The 21,138-nt window shown below is 37.2% G+C and overlaps 2 protein-coding genes across 2 annotated transcripts in view; both read right to left on the bottom strand.

The window, feature by feature from the left end:
- Positions 1–1,038: 1,038 nt before the first annotated feature.
- Positions 1,039–6,518, bottom strand: LOC108677889 (probable E3 ubiquitin-protein ligase DTX2). Its single transcript, XM_018166192.2, has 6 exons — positions 5,033–6,518; positions 4,602–4,723; positions 4,234–4,239; positions 3,619–3,858; positions 1,912–2,020; positions 1,039–1,488 (listed from the first exon to the last, which is right to left on the bottom strand). Exons 1-6 carry the CDS (start codon positions 5,507–5,509, stop codon positions 1,276–1,278), a joined length of 1,167 nt encoding a protein of 388 aa, XP_018021681.1. The 5' UTR covers positions 5,510–6,518; the 3' UTR covers positions 1,039–1,275.
- Positions 6,519–7,225: 707 nt separating this feature from the next.
- Positions 7,226–21,138, bottom strand: part of LOC108677888 — a 17,796-nt gene continuing 3,883 nt past the window's right edge. The window contains exons 2-9 of the mRNA XM_018166191.2: positions 20,549–20,702; positions 19,652–19,839; positions 19,317–19,391; positions 18,883–18,991; positions 18,099–18,595; positions 17,092–17,750; positions 16,159–16,296; positions 7,226–8,570 (exon numbers count right to left, since the gene is read on the bottom strand). Of these exons, the coding sequence (XP_018021680.1) occupies positions 7,814–8,570; positions 16,159–16,296; positions 17,092–17,750; positions 18,099–18,595; positions 18,883–18,991; positions 19,317–19,391; positions 19,652–19,839; positions 20,549–20,702 (2,577 nt within the window). The 3' untranslated portion in view covers positions 7,226–7,813. The remainder of the gene's footprint in view (positions 8,571–16,158; positions 16,297–17,091; positions 17,751–18,098; positions 18,596–18,882; positions 18,992–19,316; positions 19,392–19,651; positions 19,840–20,548; positions 20,703–21,138) is intronic.

Raw genomic sequence — 21,138 nt, 5'->3', positions numbered from 1 at the left:
CCCCCCTACTACACCAATACCTACACAAGATAGATCCAGCCACACATCCGTCCCCTCTTTGTCCACTCTGTCTCAGACATGATCACAACACCTGCCACCTGTTCGGCTGCTCGGAACTGGTCACGCCCTTGTCGCCCCTGGTTTTGTGGGACTCTCCCATCGAGGCGGCAGGGCTGTTGGCGCGCTGGGGAGAGAGGTTGAGCTGGCCACAGGAATGGGTGTAGGCCCCGTCCCGCACTTGTCGCGGGACGGGGAGGGCGAACAACAACAACAACAATTGATTGGCCGAGAATCCCGGGGGATTGGCCAAGGTCCCCACAATAGCTGTAGGAACAGTATTGTCTCCGCGGGTGCTACTTACCTCTTATTCCTGCACCAACGAAACAATTAATCGGCAGCCTTTGAATAATACCGAACAGCAGTTATCTCGTTAATCTACCGAGAATAGAGGTGAAAATGAGACACGCCTATTTACGAATAATAAAGCATCTATTACTCAGGACAAGATGATTCTGCATAGAAAATCGTTTAGAGCGAGTACAGTAAACTTAGATCAATACAAATAACTCGTTCAATATCTTGAACTTGAAACTGAATCAAGAAATGAACACTAAATAATACAAGTGAAATATCCACAAAATACAACTAGCTAAATCCTTCTTAGTGATTCCATTCATATTTTGAAAATCCATTCCTAATATTGCCGGAAAAATTTCAACTTGCCAGCACGGTAACCGACGAAAAGTGACTAAATTGTGTTCCAAACCTCATTAATTTTTTCCCATAAGAAGTCAAGTTGCATCGCAACGTTGCTTCCAGTTCGGACATTAGTGCTGCATTACACTGCTAACAAAAGTGCTCTGTGAATAGTCCTCTGCGTACCTACAAGCTTTTTGCATTAACTTACTCGATTGAAAGTCCTTGCAGAAACTACCATCGCAAAAAAGCTAGACCAGTTCTCACTGCCGTGAGTGACTAGAGAGCGCATTTTCTCAAAATCGACGAAAACATGAAGTCACGGACGGACGAACGGACGGGCATGACGAACAATAGCGCCTTTTTTCCATAAATGAGAAAATGCGCCAAAAAACTTAACTTAATAGCAGAATAACGAAGTCTTGCACACTTTAAACATTTCTCGATTATATATTCCATTTTTATGAGCAAGTAAAATAACACAATACTAATGAGATACTACTTGCAACCAGCAAATTTGAACATTGATACAACAATTGCACAATGCTGCAACACGAGACAAGGCACTGCGCGGATGGATTACGAGTCTTCTGTTACGCCGAGGGCGGCGAGCTCCATGGTGACGTTGTCGAGGTAGTTGGGGTCGGGGTAGCCGTGGCCGCCGTGGTTGGTCACCTCCGTCTTGTGGTGCACGCCGTTCCACACGACGCAGTCAGGCTGCGATGTCGTCGCCGACGTCCCCACCGTGAAGATAAGACGTCGATCAAAGGCTTTACGTAGCAATGACAACACCTGACAACAGAAATGTTTTTTCCACTACTAAAATACTGGTAGTTGATAAATGATGCACAGTCACGATAAAAAGCTCTATGAATTGGAAGTTGTTCTGCAAACTGCAGGAGTTTTAACAATCGGTAAAAATAGTCAAAATGTCCCATTCTATTAATTTAAATCAGTAGTAAGCAGCTGTAGTTATAATAACGACATCACAGTGAGAGGTACGTAGTTAGTTAAAAATTTCATACTTCGTGCAACGATTAATGTAGAACATTCATTCAATGATTGTAAAAAACGGTCAGTAGGACACGTTTAAATCAAGTTCTAAAGCGCATCTTTAAGTTTCTAGCAACGAGTGAAATGGAAGCCCACAGCACAAACTCCAATATCATTTACTCTTGCTCCATAAATTACTACTAGAGTATGGAATGCACTTACTTGACGGCCTTGCCGCGTATCTGGCAAGTAGGCGACGCGAGGGAACCCCACTAAATAATAAGGACGACCAGGGTTAGGATGCTTCGCGTCTTGAACGCCCCGAGGGAAACTATAATAAAGTACAATGCCCACTGAGAGTTCTGAATTATTGGTAAACAATTTACAGAAGAGGGAAACTTTTGAAAATGCAATGGTGAGCACACTTGCAAATAGAGCGGATTAATTTACAGAACAAGAAAATGTACACGAGGCAAAATGTTACGACATAAAGAGAAATTTAAATGTCAAATCTATGTTTCGTTAGATTATGATTATTATGAATATTATGTCACAATATATTTACATACAGCAAAATCTTCCGCACGGTCAATTCGATTTCACATTGTGATATTGACACCGTCTCTTGTTTTGATTACCTCATTCCCGATTATCTGATAAATGTCGTAACAACACATTTCACCATTTACATTAGGTCACACAACTAAATTTTCAGTTTACGGTAGCAGTGGTAAAATTCCGACAGGGCTTACCGAGCCACAGCTAAAAGCACTACACTAATAGTAATTGTTTAGCCAATGGGAAGTTTTGTCGTAGTTCCATCCAATTGCGTTCGTACGGCTGCAATTTCTTTACACTGAAGTGAAGTTAGAAGATTTTTTAATGACCAGCTTAGCTTGATATGTAGACAAACAGGCAATAACCCATCTCGGTGATAGTTTGCGTTGGCGTGATAGATGTTTGTTCAATCAAACATTATCGATCGGCAGAACTAAGTTGATAACACATTTGAACGAATTTTGTACAACATTATAGGGAGGTATGGTAATTATTTTGGAACTTTGATTGTCAATAAATAAGAGAAGTAGGTAAATCTAATGCGAAATTTCTAATAATTACTGTGACACCTTTTATCACTATGAAAAATAACTCTCATGTACATTTTTATTATTTTTTATAAAGTATTGCAAAAATCGTACTCAGCCTTAAATTACAATGGAACAAAAATTAAAACTTTTATACAAATTATAGCTGCATTGATTCTATTTGTAGACAGATTTTTGGGTTTGGGGGGTTTCTGAATTGGGTTTCTGAATTCTTTCAAGAGAGAATAATATCAGGTGGAAGCAAGATTTCTCTGTGTTCTAGTTCTTCCTTCTACTCGTTCAATCTCTAAGTCAACGCAAATGAATTATGTTGTTGCGTTTAATTATAAATTAATTATTGCAATTATTATGTTATAATTTTATACTTACGACATCGAGCGCGAATGAATCATGTTATTATAATTAATGTTATAATTTTACAATTATGACATCGAGCGTGATTGAATTGTGTTGAATTTTACACAAAATACGCAGGATTTTAAGGTCCGGTGCAAGCCCGCAAAAGTTGAGATAGTTATTATTATCTCCACGTCAATTTGAGGAGAAATAATTGAATCAATTTTTTCAGTCATGTGCTCTCTAGATTTTTCAGGAACAATATTACTTAAAAAAATATAAGCTGAATATGCCAAGGTGAAAAAAGCTTATTATAAAAATGCTACGGGGAGAAAATCTTATTATAAAAATGCCAACATATTATAAATTTATAAAAATGCCCGGCCAAAATGGGATGACCTAAACGTAATGTTGAAGTGTAATTTGGGCAGAATGCTGAGAAAATTATTATGGAAATACAATACCAAAGCGCGTGAGATGAGCTTACTTATAAGACACGACGATTGTTTTCGAGTGCGGATACCCAGGAAGATGCATGCTCTGCGTCTGGACTGTCATAGTGCCTCCCGGGGGCTGTGTTCCCGTCATGACACCGTGAATGGTCTTGCAGTTTGGGCAGACGATGGAGGTGGCATCATGAGACACGAGCTGCAGCACGCAGCACGCGTGGAACACGTGGCCGCATCGGCTCAATGAGACAGAGCCCACGATGTCCCGACTCGTTTCTGCAACAGATAATTCAAGTTAATTCAAACACGCAGCACGTGTAGAACACGTGGCCGCATCGGCTAAATGAGACAGAGCCCACGATGTCCCGGCTCTTTTCTGCAACAGATAATTCGAGATAATTCAAGCACGCGTGGAACACGTGGCCGCATCGGCTCAATGAGACAGAGCCCACGATGTCCCGGCTCGTTTCTGCAACAGACAATTCGAGATAATTCAAGCACGCGTGGAACACGTGGCCGCATCGGCTAAATGAGACAGAGCCCACGATGTCCCGGCTCGTTTCTGCAACAGACAATTCGAGATAATTCAAGCACGCGTGGAACACGTGGCCGCATCGGCTAAATGAGACAGAGCCCACGATGTCCCGGCTCGTTTCTGCAACAGTAAATAATTCAAGATAATTAAAACAATCATCGAGACCAACAATCTCGGGAGAAAATAGAAGAACAAATAGACAAATAAACAATCCATCCAAGTCATTTGCTGGGTAACTTACTTCAATTTGCACACAAGCAGGATGAATTAAAAGAAAAGTCAGAAATATTGAAGATGTCAGTAAATATAAATACATGTTAGACAGTATATATACGCAATATTCAACACTAAATTGAACTAACTCACTGACGAAAGAGCAAAAAATGTACAACTCGAGACAATTCAACAATTCAATTCTCACATTTGGAAACCAATGCAAAGATCTCTGAGAGAAACTCGACGGTTAGTCTCGACCTGCAATAGAATGCCTGGTAGGGTGACTCCTCATGACAGTTGCTGAGGCATATCGAGCACTCAGGTCCCTTCTCAGCGGCGGCCGCTGCAGACGTCGAGGCATCCTCCACCTCCTTGGTGTGCGTCGCTAGTATCTATGCATTGAAAAAGCCTTGTGCACAATAGATTCAGTGTATCTAGTGCATTAATCAATCTTGTTCATCTGACAGAAACCATCATATTTATATTACTATTGACAGTACCTAACATAATTGCAAGAAGTTTAACTTGACTTAGTTAAGTTAAAAATATTTAATCTTTAATCCAGACTCATGTAGGTTATAAAAAAACAATTTTGATGTATTAAAGCTACACAAGCATGTACGTACAGTTCAAAGACCAAAATGCATAATAAGATAGGATCAAAGTCTAATTTTAAATAAAAATGACACAATTTCACTTACTTTTTCTACTGCAGTCAGAGGTTTAGTGCGAAATTTGATTTGTTTATGCAATGATTGTGCATGTTCACTTTTCTTCATCATCTGTGATGTTGTGGCATCAGTTTTACTGCTTTTACTACCTAAAGATATTCGAAAATTTGGGATGTAGCTCATCAACGATTGGCGCATGGAGCTTTCACTCGGGACTTCTTGAGGCTCAGTATTGTCTAGCACAAAGTCCAACTCCTGCTTGGTGAGCTCCATGCCGTTAAGCATGTACCGTCCATTGGGGAGCTTCATGGCTCCACTGATGAGCGCGTCACTAGTATGCGTGCAATTCCCATCAGCTGAAGGCATAGCTTGCATGCCAGAATTTTGGGTCGAGTCCACTGAGTAAAAATTGTTAGCATTGGACGAGTTCCTCAAGTTGTACTTTTTTGGCGGGGTCCACTTTGGGTTTCCTCCCCTACCGCCATCGAGTGATTTATCATTTGGCATTTCCAAAGTGAATCGAGAAAGAAGTTCCAAATGAATACCCTACAATTAGTTTTTCAATGTACAATTGATTCAACAAGATACTATAAAGTATTGAGGTCACCATCAATCTGCTGGGTTAACACAAACTTTGATAGTCCAACTTTTATGAGCAAGTCAAGTTTTTTTATTATTGCTAACTTGCGGAACAAGTAGGAAATCATTATTAACTATTATAATTAGTACGCATCGTAGCGATTTATCCAAGCTAAGGCCTTCATCAAGATTCCACTTTAAGAAAAGTAGCAACAATTAATATCCTAAAACTTGGTCACTGCAACAAAAATCAAGAAAGAGGTTAACAAATCCTTTGAAATAGATTTATCAAGAAAAATTGAAGCAATTTCATACAAGGTGGTATTAGCACAGAAATGTTTATGTATCGCATAAATGAAAATTTATCATATTCTGTAAGACGATCAGTTGTGAGAACACAGGACACTTTAGTTATTCATTCACACTCATTTTTTACATCTATAGTACCAGAAGCACAGCCACCAAGGGATGGCGCTGGGACTACTACGGCGGAATCACATTTTAAGGATACTAGGCTTCATGAAAGAGGGTTGGGGCACTGAGATGGAATGATTGAAAAAGTCAATTTAGGACAACGCAACCTTGCATTTTTAAATAAATACAATTTAATTATACTGGATTTGAAGATATTTAGGCACAATTAGAGTAAACAAAATCAACTGAGAAGTTCCCATCATGAAACTTTGGCAGGTACAGTGCACTATCCTAACTGGGAGCTGGAATGCACATATATATAAATGTTTCATTTTAGATTTTCACACAATTCTTGCTACATTTCTCTATAATATGATTAATGACGTATTGCTGAAATCTCCCGCTCTCATAAAAAAAGGATTGCCAATTATTTATAGCATACAGTATTGCCCTAACACTATATAAATATCATCTGACTCAAGGATGATATTAATCAAAAATTGTTTTGTAACTCATTTAGAATTTCTAATATTGAATTAAAACTTTTTGAGCCCTCATCAATTTTGAAGGAATTGAAATTGAAGCATTTCCTGTATGTTTTTTGAAAATATATCTATAAGTACAAGGTATATATACCAGTAATATTTTGGATGCAATGACAAACTATGGCTGAACATTTAGCAATAATTGCTTCATTGAGCTTGACTTTCACGCAAGACTAAAGAGTAGAATAAAGATAAGCTGTACCTTAACAACACATGGTCAGCTGATGTCAAAATAATAATCTTTTAGCCACAGAATCTATTGAGGACATACAAGAAATTCAACACAATACAAGATATAATACAATATTCCAAGGTTACACAAGTTATTCTAATTTTGCACATGAAAAATTGTTCTGTATTATTATGAACTGCAATGTCATTTATTGTTGGCGCATTCAAATGAATGCTTAGTTATTTCTCTATACTCAACTATTCATCCAAATTAATAAGAACTCAGAACAAATTTCTCCATGCTATACAGATTAAATACATTCAATTGGTAACACAATTTTGACACATCAAAAAAGGCACAATACAAACTCCCATCTGTAACATTGAACAAAACATTTGCCAAGGCACTGTTACAACTTATTTCAAGTAAATTTCAAATTTTAACTACTTCACATGAGGTTTAATTACATTTCACAATATGGAAATAGAACCAGAAATACAGGGAATAAGGTACTACTACACTGGCTAAGCTTAAAATCAGTAAAGATTTAAATATGGCATTGCAGGTGATACATGGAAATGAAAAATCGTATATAAATGAAATGGAACAGAACATAGAACACAAAGTAAAATTATCTCACTGCACTCCATACTTCAGTAATTTCATCAATAACTATTCATTACATACCCTAGTAGAGATATATGGCAGTTGCGACAAAGGAATTGTCTGAAAAATCTGATTGACTTCTCTGGAAAAATTCAATTTGGTAATTAGGGCTTGTCATGGCAATAAAATGGTTCAAATGTACTAGTTAATATTCATTTTCCATTACGTTTTACATGATGGTAGTCAAATTCATTAAAAATAAGTAAGATAACAATAGAATGACTTGGAAATAGAGTAAATAAATTTCATAGTTACTTCTAAAAAAACTACGTACCGTATTTATTTAGCGTTACTGGAAAAGTTAGAGCATGATTGATAAATGAATTACATTCTGACTATATTCCCGTCAAGAACATGGCAGCATATGTTCACTAAATATGAACCTCTATATCTTAATGTTATATAGCTAATGGCTTTATATAATACTAGAAAAACTTAGCTAGACAAAGGTAATTTTGGAGGTATGACAACTTTTGTCCTAGCTATGGTGGCACTCATCACTTGTCTCACTTCCTGATCAGCAGAAGTGAAGACATCATCATCGTCAGTGTCTCCTTCATCTCTACAGGTATAACTTGGAGCCAAGTTAGGAGAATTTCTGAATGAACATTTTTCTATGGGCACCAAATAATTGCCAGGATTGCTCAAGTGAAGGTTCTGTAAAGCTGTAATATGACTATCATTTCCATTGGTACTTGGATCTTTTGCATCTGAAGTCAGTGGTGGATAACTAAAATTTGACAAGTCTTTTGTACAGATATTTTGATTAAATGAATCAGCAACATGGTTTGGTATTTGTGTGGCATTGCAAGGACCATTGGAGGGATATTTACTATCAGCACTAGATGCATAACTAAGACTGGAATACTTAGATACGCAATAATGAGGTTGTTCTTGGGATGATGAACCACAACAGTGATCACTATATTTGTGTTCAGATGAGTGGTTCTGACTAGCATTCTTAGAACTCTCATCATGAATGCAAGTACAATTGCAACTGTTTGATGTTATATTACTCACATATTCTTTATTACCATAATATGGCACCAGTAGTTTACTTGGCATTTTATTTGACTGCTTGATTAGTTCCGTGTAATGTAGAGTTGTTGCACTGCCATGTCCATCCAAGGACAGTCTGAAAACTTCAGGCTCCTCCATGCTGAAGTCCACAAGATGTGCAACACATGAATCACTGAAAAAAACATAGCAATTAATATTGAAGACAAAATTTAAGGATAAACTAAATTTTCCAAGAATTTGGATACAAAACAGTACCTAACTGAATTTCCATCTGAAAAAAAAAATTATATTAAAACCAATGAAAACAGTATGTATAATAAGATGAATCTTGTTGTTGACAAATAGTTACATCATTTAACTAAAAGTGGCAGTCAAGAGTGCTTAACAAGCAAGTCCGCAAGACCAGGTCCAAATCTCAGCTGGACCAGAGCATTCGCCATGAAGTTCAACATAACCTATATAGGTACATAATTGTATATAGAGCTTCTTGTATGCCAGGGGATACTGCAGTGCTAGGGCTTAGAGCCCTGAGTGCCAAGTTCGGTGAATGCAATGCCAATTTTTGCATTTGTAAACCAAAAATGTGGCCAGCTGTACCCAAGATGCATCACCGCCAGTCTTCAAGATGAGTTGCTGCATTGCAGCAGTCTTCAAAATGCATTGCAAACATAATTTTCATCAAAATTCTTACAAAATCAACTTTGATGAGTGTATCTGTAACACCACAGGTAATGCAGTAGACAATTGCATTGCAACCAAAATTACTGAATTGTGGATCATTCTTTGCAGCCAAATCTGACTGATTGGAAAATGGAAATTAAAAAAAAATGCAGCCACTGGTGTACTTGTTAAGTGGTTAACATAGGCACAGATTCATAAATATCTAAATGCAACTATTTCAATCCAAATGTGCTGGCAAGATCTTTAGAAGGCATAAAGTTTGCTGCAGATGAACTGACAAAGATTTTCAGATATTTACCCACTTTCTGCAGCCTGGCTTAGAGCCTCTTTGTAGGCCAGGTTAATTCATGAAAAACAGCATCATCCAGAGTTTGGAGGATAGGTAAAAAAAATATTGAACTGAATCAGCCTGAACTGAATCTAAAAAAATTCCACCTTTGCCAATATGAACTGTAAAATTTCCACTAGATGAATGAACTCCAAGGATTAACAAAATTGCACAATCAAGCTGCAAGATTTTAAAATTATATAATACATGTCAATTCTGAATATTATGCAGAAATTTCTTTATATTGCAAGTAAAAATAGTTTTTTTTTTCTTTTTCACTGAAGAAATTGGGATGAGGTCATAGGAATGGGTGGAATTAGTCTGATCCACAGACATTTTTGTTCAATTCACATGTGGCTTCAGCTCAATTTTATATTTTTGCAGCATGTGTCAGTGTCACAAGGCATCAACAAAACATGAGTGTCAAGTAGAGATTGTCAAATCTCATCATGTGCCATGTGGCAACTTCCGTATTATTGTCAAATTACAATAGTGCTTTCATGATATTTCTGGAGATGAAAGATTTCCAATAGGTGATGAATGAAATATGAAATATCTACCAGTTAAACCAATTCTAATTGTTAGAAACTGCATGACATGCATAAATTATGATGCATTACTCATGACTAGTATGGTAAATTGGGCTAAAAGCACCTATGGATGAGCAAAAATCACCCGTGCATGAAGGACAATTTCACCTGTGCTGTGCATATGGGACAATCTCACCTGTGTTTTAAGCCTTTATTAATATTTCACCTCTGTGCACTAGCGCTACGAGGATTTCACCCGTCATGACTAAAACTGAAGTACGTAACCAGAAAAATTAATTAAAAATAAGCCAGCTTAGCAAGCTATCCCTAGGGCCTAGACCTCAAAAACAATAATATATGGCTATTGTAAAAATAGTAGCTTGAAAGTATCAACTAGCAAGTCTTGTGACACTCAAACCAAGGCTGAGAGTGTAGGCATGGAATATATCTAGCTAGCCTACTTGGCTAGCCACAACTGAATTTTACAAGCCATGGTTTTATGGGTTTGCCAGCCGTGATTCCATTTCTTCAAGCCATGAATTCCATATTTTGGCCGTGAAAACTAATTTACAAGCCATGTAATTAGGGTAAACGCAGTATATTCTGACACATTAAGGACGCATCAAGAAATGAAAAACTATAAAAAAATAACCATATGCGTTACTCGAATTCTGTTGGCTTTACGTGACTCACAAAACACCGTACTACGAGCCAGCAACAATGAAACGTTATAAAATGTTGCCATATTTATTTAAAAGCCTTTAGAATGCAAACCTACCAAATCCCTATATTCCGACACTGTGTGTGGCAATATTCGGCACGTGGTGAGGCGTATTCCGTCCGCGCTTCAAATTCTGATACGTAATGCCGTCATCCACGTGTTCGAATTCCATTCGCTGTATTGAAATACAACATGGCTTTGAATTAGAACACTAATGAATATTGAACACTACTTAATTACGCTTTTAAATAACAACTATTAAGCTTTTAATTAAGCAAATTTTAATTTTTGTACCTAGCTTGGAACGATCTGTGTGTGTCCAATTCAAGTTGTGATGGAATTAGTTTTCATCATCTCAACTTAATCATTTATTTATTTATTTACCACTCAAAATCAGCGAATACAAGTATACTTGAAGGATTCCTAATATATTCACAGACGTATTTGAAAGTCTCAAACCATAATATTCTTCCTATACAGTTATTCACTATTTGGTAGAGCAAGGTCAACTGTCAAATTTGACACATTTTTCAATGATCTCACTGGGTAGCGTGCATTGTCTCTCTTTGGATCTCAATATTTTCCCGCTAGATGGCCAAGATCTTGTGTTTTGGCAGTAGTTGGACGCGCAAATGTATGACGTCACCATTTCAACCATCAACAAACGCATGGAACTAAAACAAAGCTTAATATAAAGGAAAAACTAGAGAGGTGACGGAATTACCCACAATGTCGGAATATACCGCGTTTACCCTATTATATATATACTGTGGATCGTGGAAGTTGAAAATTTTATGAAACAAAATGTTTGTGAAGTACAAAATGCAATTTTTTTCAATCAAACAAAAATTTATGACATTAGACTAATCAATAGAGCCACAAGATTTCATACCTAGGCCTGCTGCCTACTGAAATTAGGTAGGCTAGGGTAAACGTGGTATATTCCAACATCGTGGGTAATTCCGTCACCTCTCTAGTTTTTCCTTTATATTAAGCTTTGTTTTAGTTCCATGCGTTCATTGATGGTTGAAATGGTGACATCATACATTTGCGTGTCAAACTACCGCCAAAACACTAGGTCTTGGCCATGAAAGAGAGAATGCACGCTACCCAGTGAGATGATTGAGATCATCGAAAAATGAGTCAAATTTGACAGTTGACCTTGCTCTACGAAATAGTGAATAACTGTTGGTATAGGAAGAATATTATGGTTTGAGACTTTTAAATATGTCTGTGAATATGTTAGGAATCCTTTAAGGATACTTGTATTTGCTGATTTCAAGTGGTAAATAAATTAATAGATGATTAAGTTGAGAAATGGATTTAGACACATGAAAACTAATTCTGTCACAACTTGAATTGGACACACACAGATCGTTCCAAGCTGTGTACAAAAATTAAAATTTTCTTAATTAAAAGCTTAATAACTGTTAATTAAAAGCGTAATTAATTAGTGTTCAATATTCATTAGTGTTCTAATTCAAAGCCGAGTTGTATTTCAATACAGCTCGCATAGCGAAATGGAATTTGAACAAGTGGATGACGGCATTACGTATCAGAAGAATTTGAAGCGCGGAAGGAATACGCCTCACCACGTGCCGAATATAGCCACACACAGTGACAGTATATAGGGATTTGGTAGGTTTGCATTCTAAAGGCTTTTAAATAAATATGGCAAAATTTTGTGACATTTCGTTGTTGCTGACGCGTAGGTAGTGTGGTGTTTTGAGAGTCACATAAAGCAAACAGAACTTGAGTAACGCAAACGGTTTTTTTATAGGATTCATTTATCGATGTGTCCTTAATATGACGGAATATACCGTGTTTACCCTATATGATATTAGAGCCGCAATATTTCAGAAAAAATAGGACTTCCAGCCCTGTGAGAGTGGGTGGCATGAGGTTTAAAATGCACATAAAATACAATATTTCCACCTAGCTAGGGTAAACGCGGTATATTACGACACATTAAGGACGCCTCGAGAAATGAAAAACTATAAAAAAAAAACATATGCGTTACGTAAGTTCTGTTGCCTTCACATGACTCTCATAACACTTCACTACGCGTCAGCAACGATGAAACATCACAAAATGTTGCCATATTAATCAAAAAGACTTTAGAATGGAAACCTACTAAATCCCTATATTCCATCACCTTGTGTGGCAACATCCGACACGTGGTGAGTCGTATTGCTTGCAGTATTTCGACACGCAAATGTATGATGTCACCATTTCAACCATCAATGAACGCATGGAACTAAAACAAAGCTTAATATAAAGGAAAAGCTGGAGAGGTGACGGAATTACCTACGATGTCGGAATATACCGCGTTTACCCTACCTAAATTTATATAATATTGCACCATAATTAATAGGTAGGTACCATATTTCCTATAAATTAAATGATATAAATTTTTTATCAAAGCAAGAAGGGAAATATATATACTATTTAACTTGTATCCATGATCAATTAGGAATAATAAAAAAAATAATGCAAAGACATTACACAGCAACAGCCTTGCAATTGAATATTGAAGTAAGTAAAGAAATTCTGTGATTTTTTAATACAAATAAAGCATTTCACTAATTTATAACGACAGCTCACATGACTAACGCCAGTAACAGCCAAGCCAAACTGACAGTTTTGTAAGTGGCACTGCAACTGTCTGCACCTGCAGTCAAGAATCAGTTTCATAGGCTAAGGTGCTACCTAGGTACTTTCATTTGCAAGCTACCTAATTGATCATATTGGAATCATTGCTAAAAAATTGTGAACGCAGGGCAAGTCTGCGAGATAAGAAATTATTATAGAATGTAAAGACTAATTCGTATAAATTACACCGATTATAATAGGGAAGTTATAAAATGGTAAGTAATAACAACACTACTCAGTCTCTTGCCTCATTACTACCAGTCGGCACACATCACTGTAAAAAATTGCGCAACTGTGGCTCGGCAGGCAGCCATACTCGATACGAGTTCGGAACGCGTTGAAAACTATCTGCGCTGTCAGACGTACGATTTATCGAATTGTCGGCAGCGCAGGCTGATTCAAGGTCATGTAGTCGCTATCACCAAGCTTTTTAATCTCTTTAATGATGAATTTACTGGATCCGACTATTTCAAACAGTTGCCGTCCACTATGCACATAGTACGTTCAATGTCTATTTATTGGTAATTAAAGTTTTATTTCTATAGTTAGATATATCGGCTGGATGCAAGCCCATTGGCTAGTTAAAAGAAACAGACGTTTTGCTGTGTAACCTGGTGGAATGGTGAAAAGAAAGACGTCTCGGACATTTTTACGACCGGACTCGCGACCGGTCTCCCCTAATTCAAGTCTTGGACAAATTTACGGCCGGTCTCGCGGCTGGTTTCACGGCCAATCTCTAAATTCAGTGAACAAGGAATATCTCCCAAAGTAATGAATGTAGCTCGATGAAACTTAGTACACGTATTCACTAGAACCGTTACGGTGATGTTAAACTCGTGACAATTTTTTGAATTTCACCTTCATTCGTGAGTTATATAGCGATACGTGCGGAAACTCGCAGTGAACAAGACATTTCTTCTAAAATACTGAACAGATTTGAACGGAACTTTGTATATGAATACCTAACCTCCCAACGGTGATGTTTAGCTCGTGACAATTTTTTCGATTTTGTTTTCGTTCGCGAGTTCAACGGATATACGGAGAAACGACCCTCATTTCTCAGGCCGATTTTTAAATTTGCATTGACCAAGAGCCGTATAACGTAAAGCCGTATAACTCGCATGGTACTAAGGCTAAATCGAAAAAATTGTCACGAGCTAAACATCGCCGTTGGGAGGTTAGGTGTACATAAGTATAGATAAAGTTTCATTCAAATCTGTTCAGTGGTTTAGAATAAATTTCTTGTTCACTGCGAATTTAAGCACGTATTCCTGTTTAAATTACGAATGAGGGTCAAATGGAAAAAAAGTCACGAACGGAGGCAAAATCTAAAAAATTTTCTCGAGCTAAACATCACCGTTGGATAGTTACGAATATATAATCAAAATTTCGTTCAAATCAGTTCAGTACCTACTTTGAAAGAATTGTCTTCTTCAGTGCGAATTTCGACACGTATCGCCATATAACATACGAATGAAGGCGAAATTGAAAAGAAATTTCTAGAGCTAAACATCACCGTAAGGTCCTAGTGAATAAGTGTCCCAAGCTTCACCTAGCTACGTTAGTTACTTTGGGAGATATTCCTTGTTCACTGAATTTGGAGATTGGACGCGAGGCCGGCCGCAAGTCCGGCCGTAAATTTGTCCGAGACGTAACAGCAAGCAAGTCGAACAGTTGGCGAGAATTCATAAAAAATTAAACAGCGATAATAAATAACAAAAACACTCAGATTATTCAATCGTTGCTATAGTAAACCCTATAATAATTTGTTATCCATATTAATTATGCATCAAGTCTCGTACAAACTTTTATTTTACTCTCTCATAATTGTCGTTCATGATTTTCTTGGATTACTGGGAGTAAGAATTTTCCTAAAACTCCGTAAAAGTTGCGCAATTTCGACCGTTTTTATTGCTCTCGAGCCACAATTTCATGCGAGCTGGATCACAAAATGTTCTGAAATCGCCGCTCAATAATGCGCGAGCAGGATTAAATTGGGACTTTCTCTGTCGTAGTAGGTAGAGCTAGAAACGGTAGAGAAGATCATTACCGTTAACTAACGACTAATGCAATGAGCAAATCTCGTTTAAAGTCAGGTTGCCGCTGCCAATTCAATCTAAGATTAGGATCAACCTGATATTTGATTTAAAAGTGGAAAACCGTACACATTAGTAATCGTAGAAGCGACTGATGGAGTGTTATGTACAGTGGGGGGAAATAAATATTCGTACACTTGAAAAATCGTATTTTAATGTATGCAAGTACACAAACTTAACAGGAAAAGTGATTTAAATTATGTATAGAGACGCATAGTATTCAAAAATACCTACTATCAAAAGAAATTAAATCTCAATGCAACAAAAAACATTGCAACATGTTCACTTTTCGGGTGAAAAAAGTATTCGTACAAAACAATAAATCCGCATTATTTTAATTTAATACTTGGTTGAATACCCTTTTTTCAGCTCAACAGATACCAGTCTATTTCTATACGTCTCGACCAATGATTTGCAGATGCTGATATATAAATCACTTCTCCTGTTCAGTTTGTGTACTTACATACATTAAAATACGATTTTTCAAGTGTACGAATATTTATTTCCCCCCACTGTATGTGAGCAGTTAGTAACCTCGCCTCAAATGCCCCTCGCCTCACTTACCTTCTTGATAACTATGAAACTTATAAGCATATATGTGACTTCACACAGGTCGAATGTTGAGAGATTCAGACCAAAAATAATAAAAATAAATAAACTTCAAATTATAATTAATAAAGCTGTGTTAAATTACTATAACCTCATTAATATTGAAGAAATCCTTGAAATTTGAATGATTTACGTGACATTACCTGGCGTTGTGAGTCAGGTACGGCTGGCGGTCGTCAGTGCTGAGGTAGGTGCTGATAGTCTCAAGGGAAGCCCTACGACCACTTGCAAGGCTGACGCTGTCCATCGAACACGAGGTGGCACAAGGTGATGGCTCTGGTCTGAGTCATACAGACATATTTGATCATTCGATTTTAATATTTACTAGGAAATAATATTTCCTGGTAAATATTTACTAGGAAATAATTTTTCCTACTAAATATTGAAATACAAACGATATTAAATTAAACGATAATATTATTATTAAACGATAATATTAAAAACAAACGATGTAAATTCAAACATTGCAGTTCATCAATGTTATCATTTACATTTACGGTGTAGGTAGCTAATATACTCGTAAATACCGTGACGAAAGTAATTTCAAGTATATTTTTAGTTGTTGAGAGAACAAGTAACTTCCAATACTCACTTTCCGTAAGGCAGTTGAAAGTAACGTTACAACGGAAATCAAATAGACTATTTTTAGTCTTCTTCAGTCCGAAGTACACAAATAAGCAAAAAAATTAGCAGTAAGAGGTTGATGATTTCAAACATTACTTACAATAACTTAACATTTAAGAATGTACAGGGTGTTTCAGAATTAAGTAACCCTTTTAATTTGTTAATAAATAAAAAACTAAGAACGTTATGAAGTTATTACCATAAAAATGTTCTTCTTTTAAATAAAACAAGTTTCAACTTCATAACGTTCTTAGTTTTTTATTTATTAACAAATTAAAAGGGTTACTTAATTCTGAAACACCCTGTACAATCCCTAGAAACATTTAACTGGTCACCAGTTATTTAACAATTGACTGTTGAGAGATCATGCGTAGATCATTCATATAAAATGCTCATTAAAAAAGACTACAAAACCTAAGCACTTGAACAAATTTGATAACAGGAAAACATACCCTGGAACTCTGGTATATGGAGGTGAGTGTGACGAAGGAAAAAGCGTACGAGGGAAAGGGGTCGGAGGGATCAATGATCGGGGCACAGGATCCGGGCGGTGGCGACTATCTTGCATCCTTATGCAGTCACTATCTTTCCTTAAACCCGACCACTCAGCTCTAACTTGATGCCCAAGACCAACATCGGAGGAATGTTTACACAAGAGAAGAGGGTCGGTCGACGTATCCAAGTCCGTCTGTGCACCACAGTCGGCGCGACGTTCGTTAATGACGTTGTCACGGACAGAGGAATCAACTTCAACTGCAGTTGATTTTTTGCTATGTTTGCGAGAAAAGAAGTGAGCGTTTTTGCTCCCAGATGGCTTGCTGTGGTCACTAGCCAACGATGGGTTATTGGAAGAAACACTTCGTGAGAGTTCGCTAGTGTTGATGCACGCGCGAGAAGTTGTATCGTTCGCACGACCGAGACCAGCCAGAGTTTGCATGGTATGCATTGGGAGGGGAGTGGAGCATTGAAGAGGAGGGTGAGTGCGTAGTGGCAAGGCGGGTGGGGATTCACGAGGACTTTTTTCTGTGATGGCAGGCGAAGGTCGAGGATCGACAGGCAAAGTATGTGGTTGATGATGGCTATGATACTGATGGAGACCGAAGTTCAGCATCTGCACATGACTTCACTCGTCATCATCGCGGCGTGAAATATGAACATTTTGAGTAAAAAAACAAGCAAATAAAGTTATTCGGCTATTCAAGTACTGATTTCAATGTTTAAGATAAATGACTTTCACAATCATTGACCATTTTAAGATCATTTATAATTATTAATTAAATTAGAATGAAATAATTAAATTCCAAAATTTGTATTAAAGTGAAAGACTATTGAAATGGTTAAAACAGCGCTCAGAAATACACTTTTTGCCAGGAAATTGATTAGCTAATAAAAAATCAAGCAAAACTGATTATCGTAAAAATTTAAAACAAACATACGGTTGAAAAAATATTTGCATCACCTTATTTAGAATGTTGGAAGAAGATCCTGAAGACTTCGATGCTTCTGGTGTCTTCTTTGAACTTATCTTGTCTTTCTCTGAATGCGATTTTTCATTCTTATTTGAGTTTCTTGTAAGTTTGTAATTTGTTTTATCATTTTTAGCCATACAGTCAGGTTGAGTGGACAAATGTTTACTCTTGATAGTGTCAGTGACGTGAGGCTTAGTCAAGCCTTGTAATCTTGGAGGCACATACGAGCCGCTGTCTGCACTGTCACTGAACGAAGTCTCATCGCGAGAGCTGGAGGAGCCAACAACATCGTCATCCTGTGAAGGCTGCCAGCACTGCATCCCTGCGCTCGAAGTGATAGCAGCACTAGTGCCTGCACCAACAGGAGCAGCAGGAGTGGTGCTGTTGACGTGGGCGGTCGTGGCGCTAGTAAAGGCACGAGGGAATTCTTTCTGTTGTCTGAGTCGCTGTTCACGGCGCCCAATTGTGCTGTCATACGTTGGAAATCCTGTATAGACAATAGTGACAAATTATCAAATATGACGTAATTATATTTCAAGAAAATGATTTATTTTCGGGTGAGAACTGATAATTCAATCTATCGCAATCTCCAGGAGCTATGTGAAGCAAATGGGAATTCTAAAGCTAAAGTTTTAGCCAAGCATGTAGAGAATTTGAGTCAATATCACACAAGAAACGTAAAAATGAATGTCCTTCTAATCAGACGCTACACCTGGAAGTCAAGTCACTGATATGATAAGACATCTAAAGAAAGCAGACAGGCCAACCACTGACCAGGAATATTATATCCAGGATATGTATAGCCATGGGGAGGCCGAGCTACTGGATAAGATGCCTGCTTCTGGCGTCTCACAGCTCTTCGCGTCTCGCTTCCCAAATTTACCTGAGGAAACAAATTAATTTATGGCATAACATACTTTTTACATGTCAGGAATTATTTAAAACAAGACAAAAAAATGACAGTAAAAAGTAATATTTCCTATACAAAACAGATTCAACTTTGCATAACATCTCCAACCAAAAACAAAGTAAACAAACATCAGTTACATACCTAAACTGAACTCTATGGTGAAAATAAAGTAAAACGAAACTAATATTTTAGTATTTAAATTACTTATTTGAGAATTTTATATCCTTCATATGCTAGCACCAAAAACAGAGATGAGGTGTATTAAAATAATGTGTAATTTGATAAAAGTATAACATACCTGAGTGAGATTTCCAAAATCAATGACGTAGTTGTACTCCCCAAAGAGCACAGAGATGTCCACAACTTGAGCTCCCTAAGAAGTAGGAATAATCAGTCAAGACAATGGAAACAACAATATGAGTCAATTATTTTGACAGCAAAAATGCATCCAGGCTGATCCAGCTGCCTGAAACTAGATACTGAAATACATGCTTTAATCTGCCCAGAACCCTTATTAAAAGAAATCATGGCAACAAATATGAGAACACTATCATTTAAGTGATAAACACCAACAATGCCAATGTTAATTTATTCAGCTCAAATTTTGCCTCAAGAAACTCGACCAGTTCATACCTGCGCCCAGGCATCTTCTATAACACATTGCACAGGCATGGCATAGTCATGCCATCGCTCAGCAGCATCTCCATCATCACAACCAGCATCGGTACTGTTGCTACCACCTCCACACCACTGCCACACAACACCACTACCAGGAGGTGACCGGTGATGTAAGAATGTCCGTCGCACATCTTTAGTCTCACCTGAAAAATAAGTGGAGGTGACTGATGACATAAATAAAAATGCATGTGAGGAAGCATAAATGATTATATAGAAGTGAACTAAAGAAACAATCTGAAAAAAACCAGGAAAATTGAACAAATAATAAGAAGGGACCAGAGAAATATAAGAAAGAATTACAGCATCAGACTTCTGCCTCATTTGTCTTGAAAAAAAGATCAAGTCTTTCAGTGTGATGTAAAAGCATTCAAGTAGATTTAAGAATCATCTGAGAATTTGTACCTAATTGAAATGCTTACAAATAATTGTGTTTGAATGATAAACATAGAATAAACATAGTACAGGGTGCGGCGTGGGAACTTACTCTTTTAAAAAAATCACAAAGTAAAAAGTATTAAAGATAGCGTTTTAATTCTTTCTTTTTTACAAAGAGCTACATTTAAAGTTTCGTTGGGTTTACTTACAAGTTTAATTCTTGAATATTACATCTTGTAGGTGACCTCCATGTGCCACCTTCCTAGGACTAATGGCCGCCACGTGGCGCGCAATTCAAATAAGTAAGTTCCCGCGCCGCACCCTGTATAATGCAAGATATTTTTCAAAGCCTAAAAAAATCACTGATAAAATTCTATAAATCTGTTACCTTCAGGAATCTCAAATAAATACAGCAATAACTTCAATAGATACTGTCTGTCATTATAATTAATTTTAAAACTTTAATACTAAACTGACCAGTTTCAGAGTGAATTTGCTTCAATAGGGAGAGATTGACTGTGTATGGAGCGAGGCGTGGGTCAGCATCACCAAGCAGGAGAGAGCTAAGATGCTTGTGAAAGCCTCGTTCTAACAACTGAGACACTTCAGGTGAGTAAGGCCTCCAAGCTTTCTGAAATGGGTAACAAATTTACTACTACCGTATAGTCACATATTAGTAGCAATATCGTTTTAGGACAATGATCATAGTCTCATTCACTGAGGCAACATTTATATTGAAAGGGGTTGCAGGAAAATAGCTGCAGCCTGCTGGTGTAGCCTGGAGCATTGTTGATGAATGTTGACTGATAAGAATTTTATATATTACTAAAGATAATATATATGAATGCAAACTAGATCTTGATACATTTTAATAATAAATAATATACCGTAAAATGGGGTAACTTAGACCGGCGGGGTAACTTAGACCACTTTTCGTTTTTTTAACAAAAACCCCCACAACTCAAAAACTATTTTACATAGAAAAATTTTGTCAATGGGCATTAAAGGCCTAATACTGAGGCTACATAACACAATAGAAAGATTTGAAAAGTTTGCATATCTAATAG

This window comes from Hyalella azteca, unplaced genomic scaffold (genome assembly GCF_000764305.2).
Source record: "Hyalella azteca isolate HAZT.00-mixed unplaced genomic scaffold, Hazt_2.0.2 contig7219, whole genome shotgun sequence".
Classification (NCBI taxonomy): domain Eukaryota; kingdom Metazoa; phylum Arthropoda; class Malacostraca; order Amphipoda; family Hyalellidae; genus Hyalella; species Hyalella azteca.
Note: the sequence above shows the minus strand (reverse complement) of the source record. Positions and strands in the feature narration are given on the sequence as shown.

What these genes read in the sequence shown, in the direction of transcription:
- LOC108677889 (XM_018166192.2), bottom strand. Translation starts at nt 5,509, where the DNA reads ATGCCAAATGATAAATCACTCGATGGCGGTAGGGGAGGAAACCCAAAG. An exon ending in ACAATCGTCGTGTCTTATAA is followed by an intron (nt 2,021 to 3,618) that starts GTAAGCTCATCT and finishes ACTTTATTATAG; the next exon opens with TTTCCCTCGGGGCGTTCAAG. An exon ending in ATACGCGGCAAGGCCGTCAA is followed by an intron (nt 1,489 to 1,911) that starts GTAAGTGCATTC and finishes TTCTGTTGTCAG; the next exon opens with GTGTTGTCATTGCTACGTAA.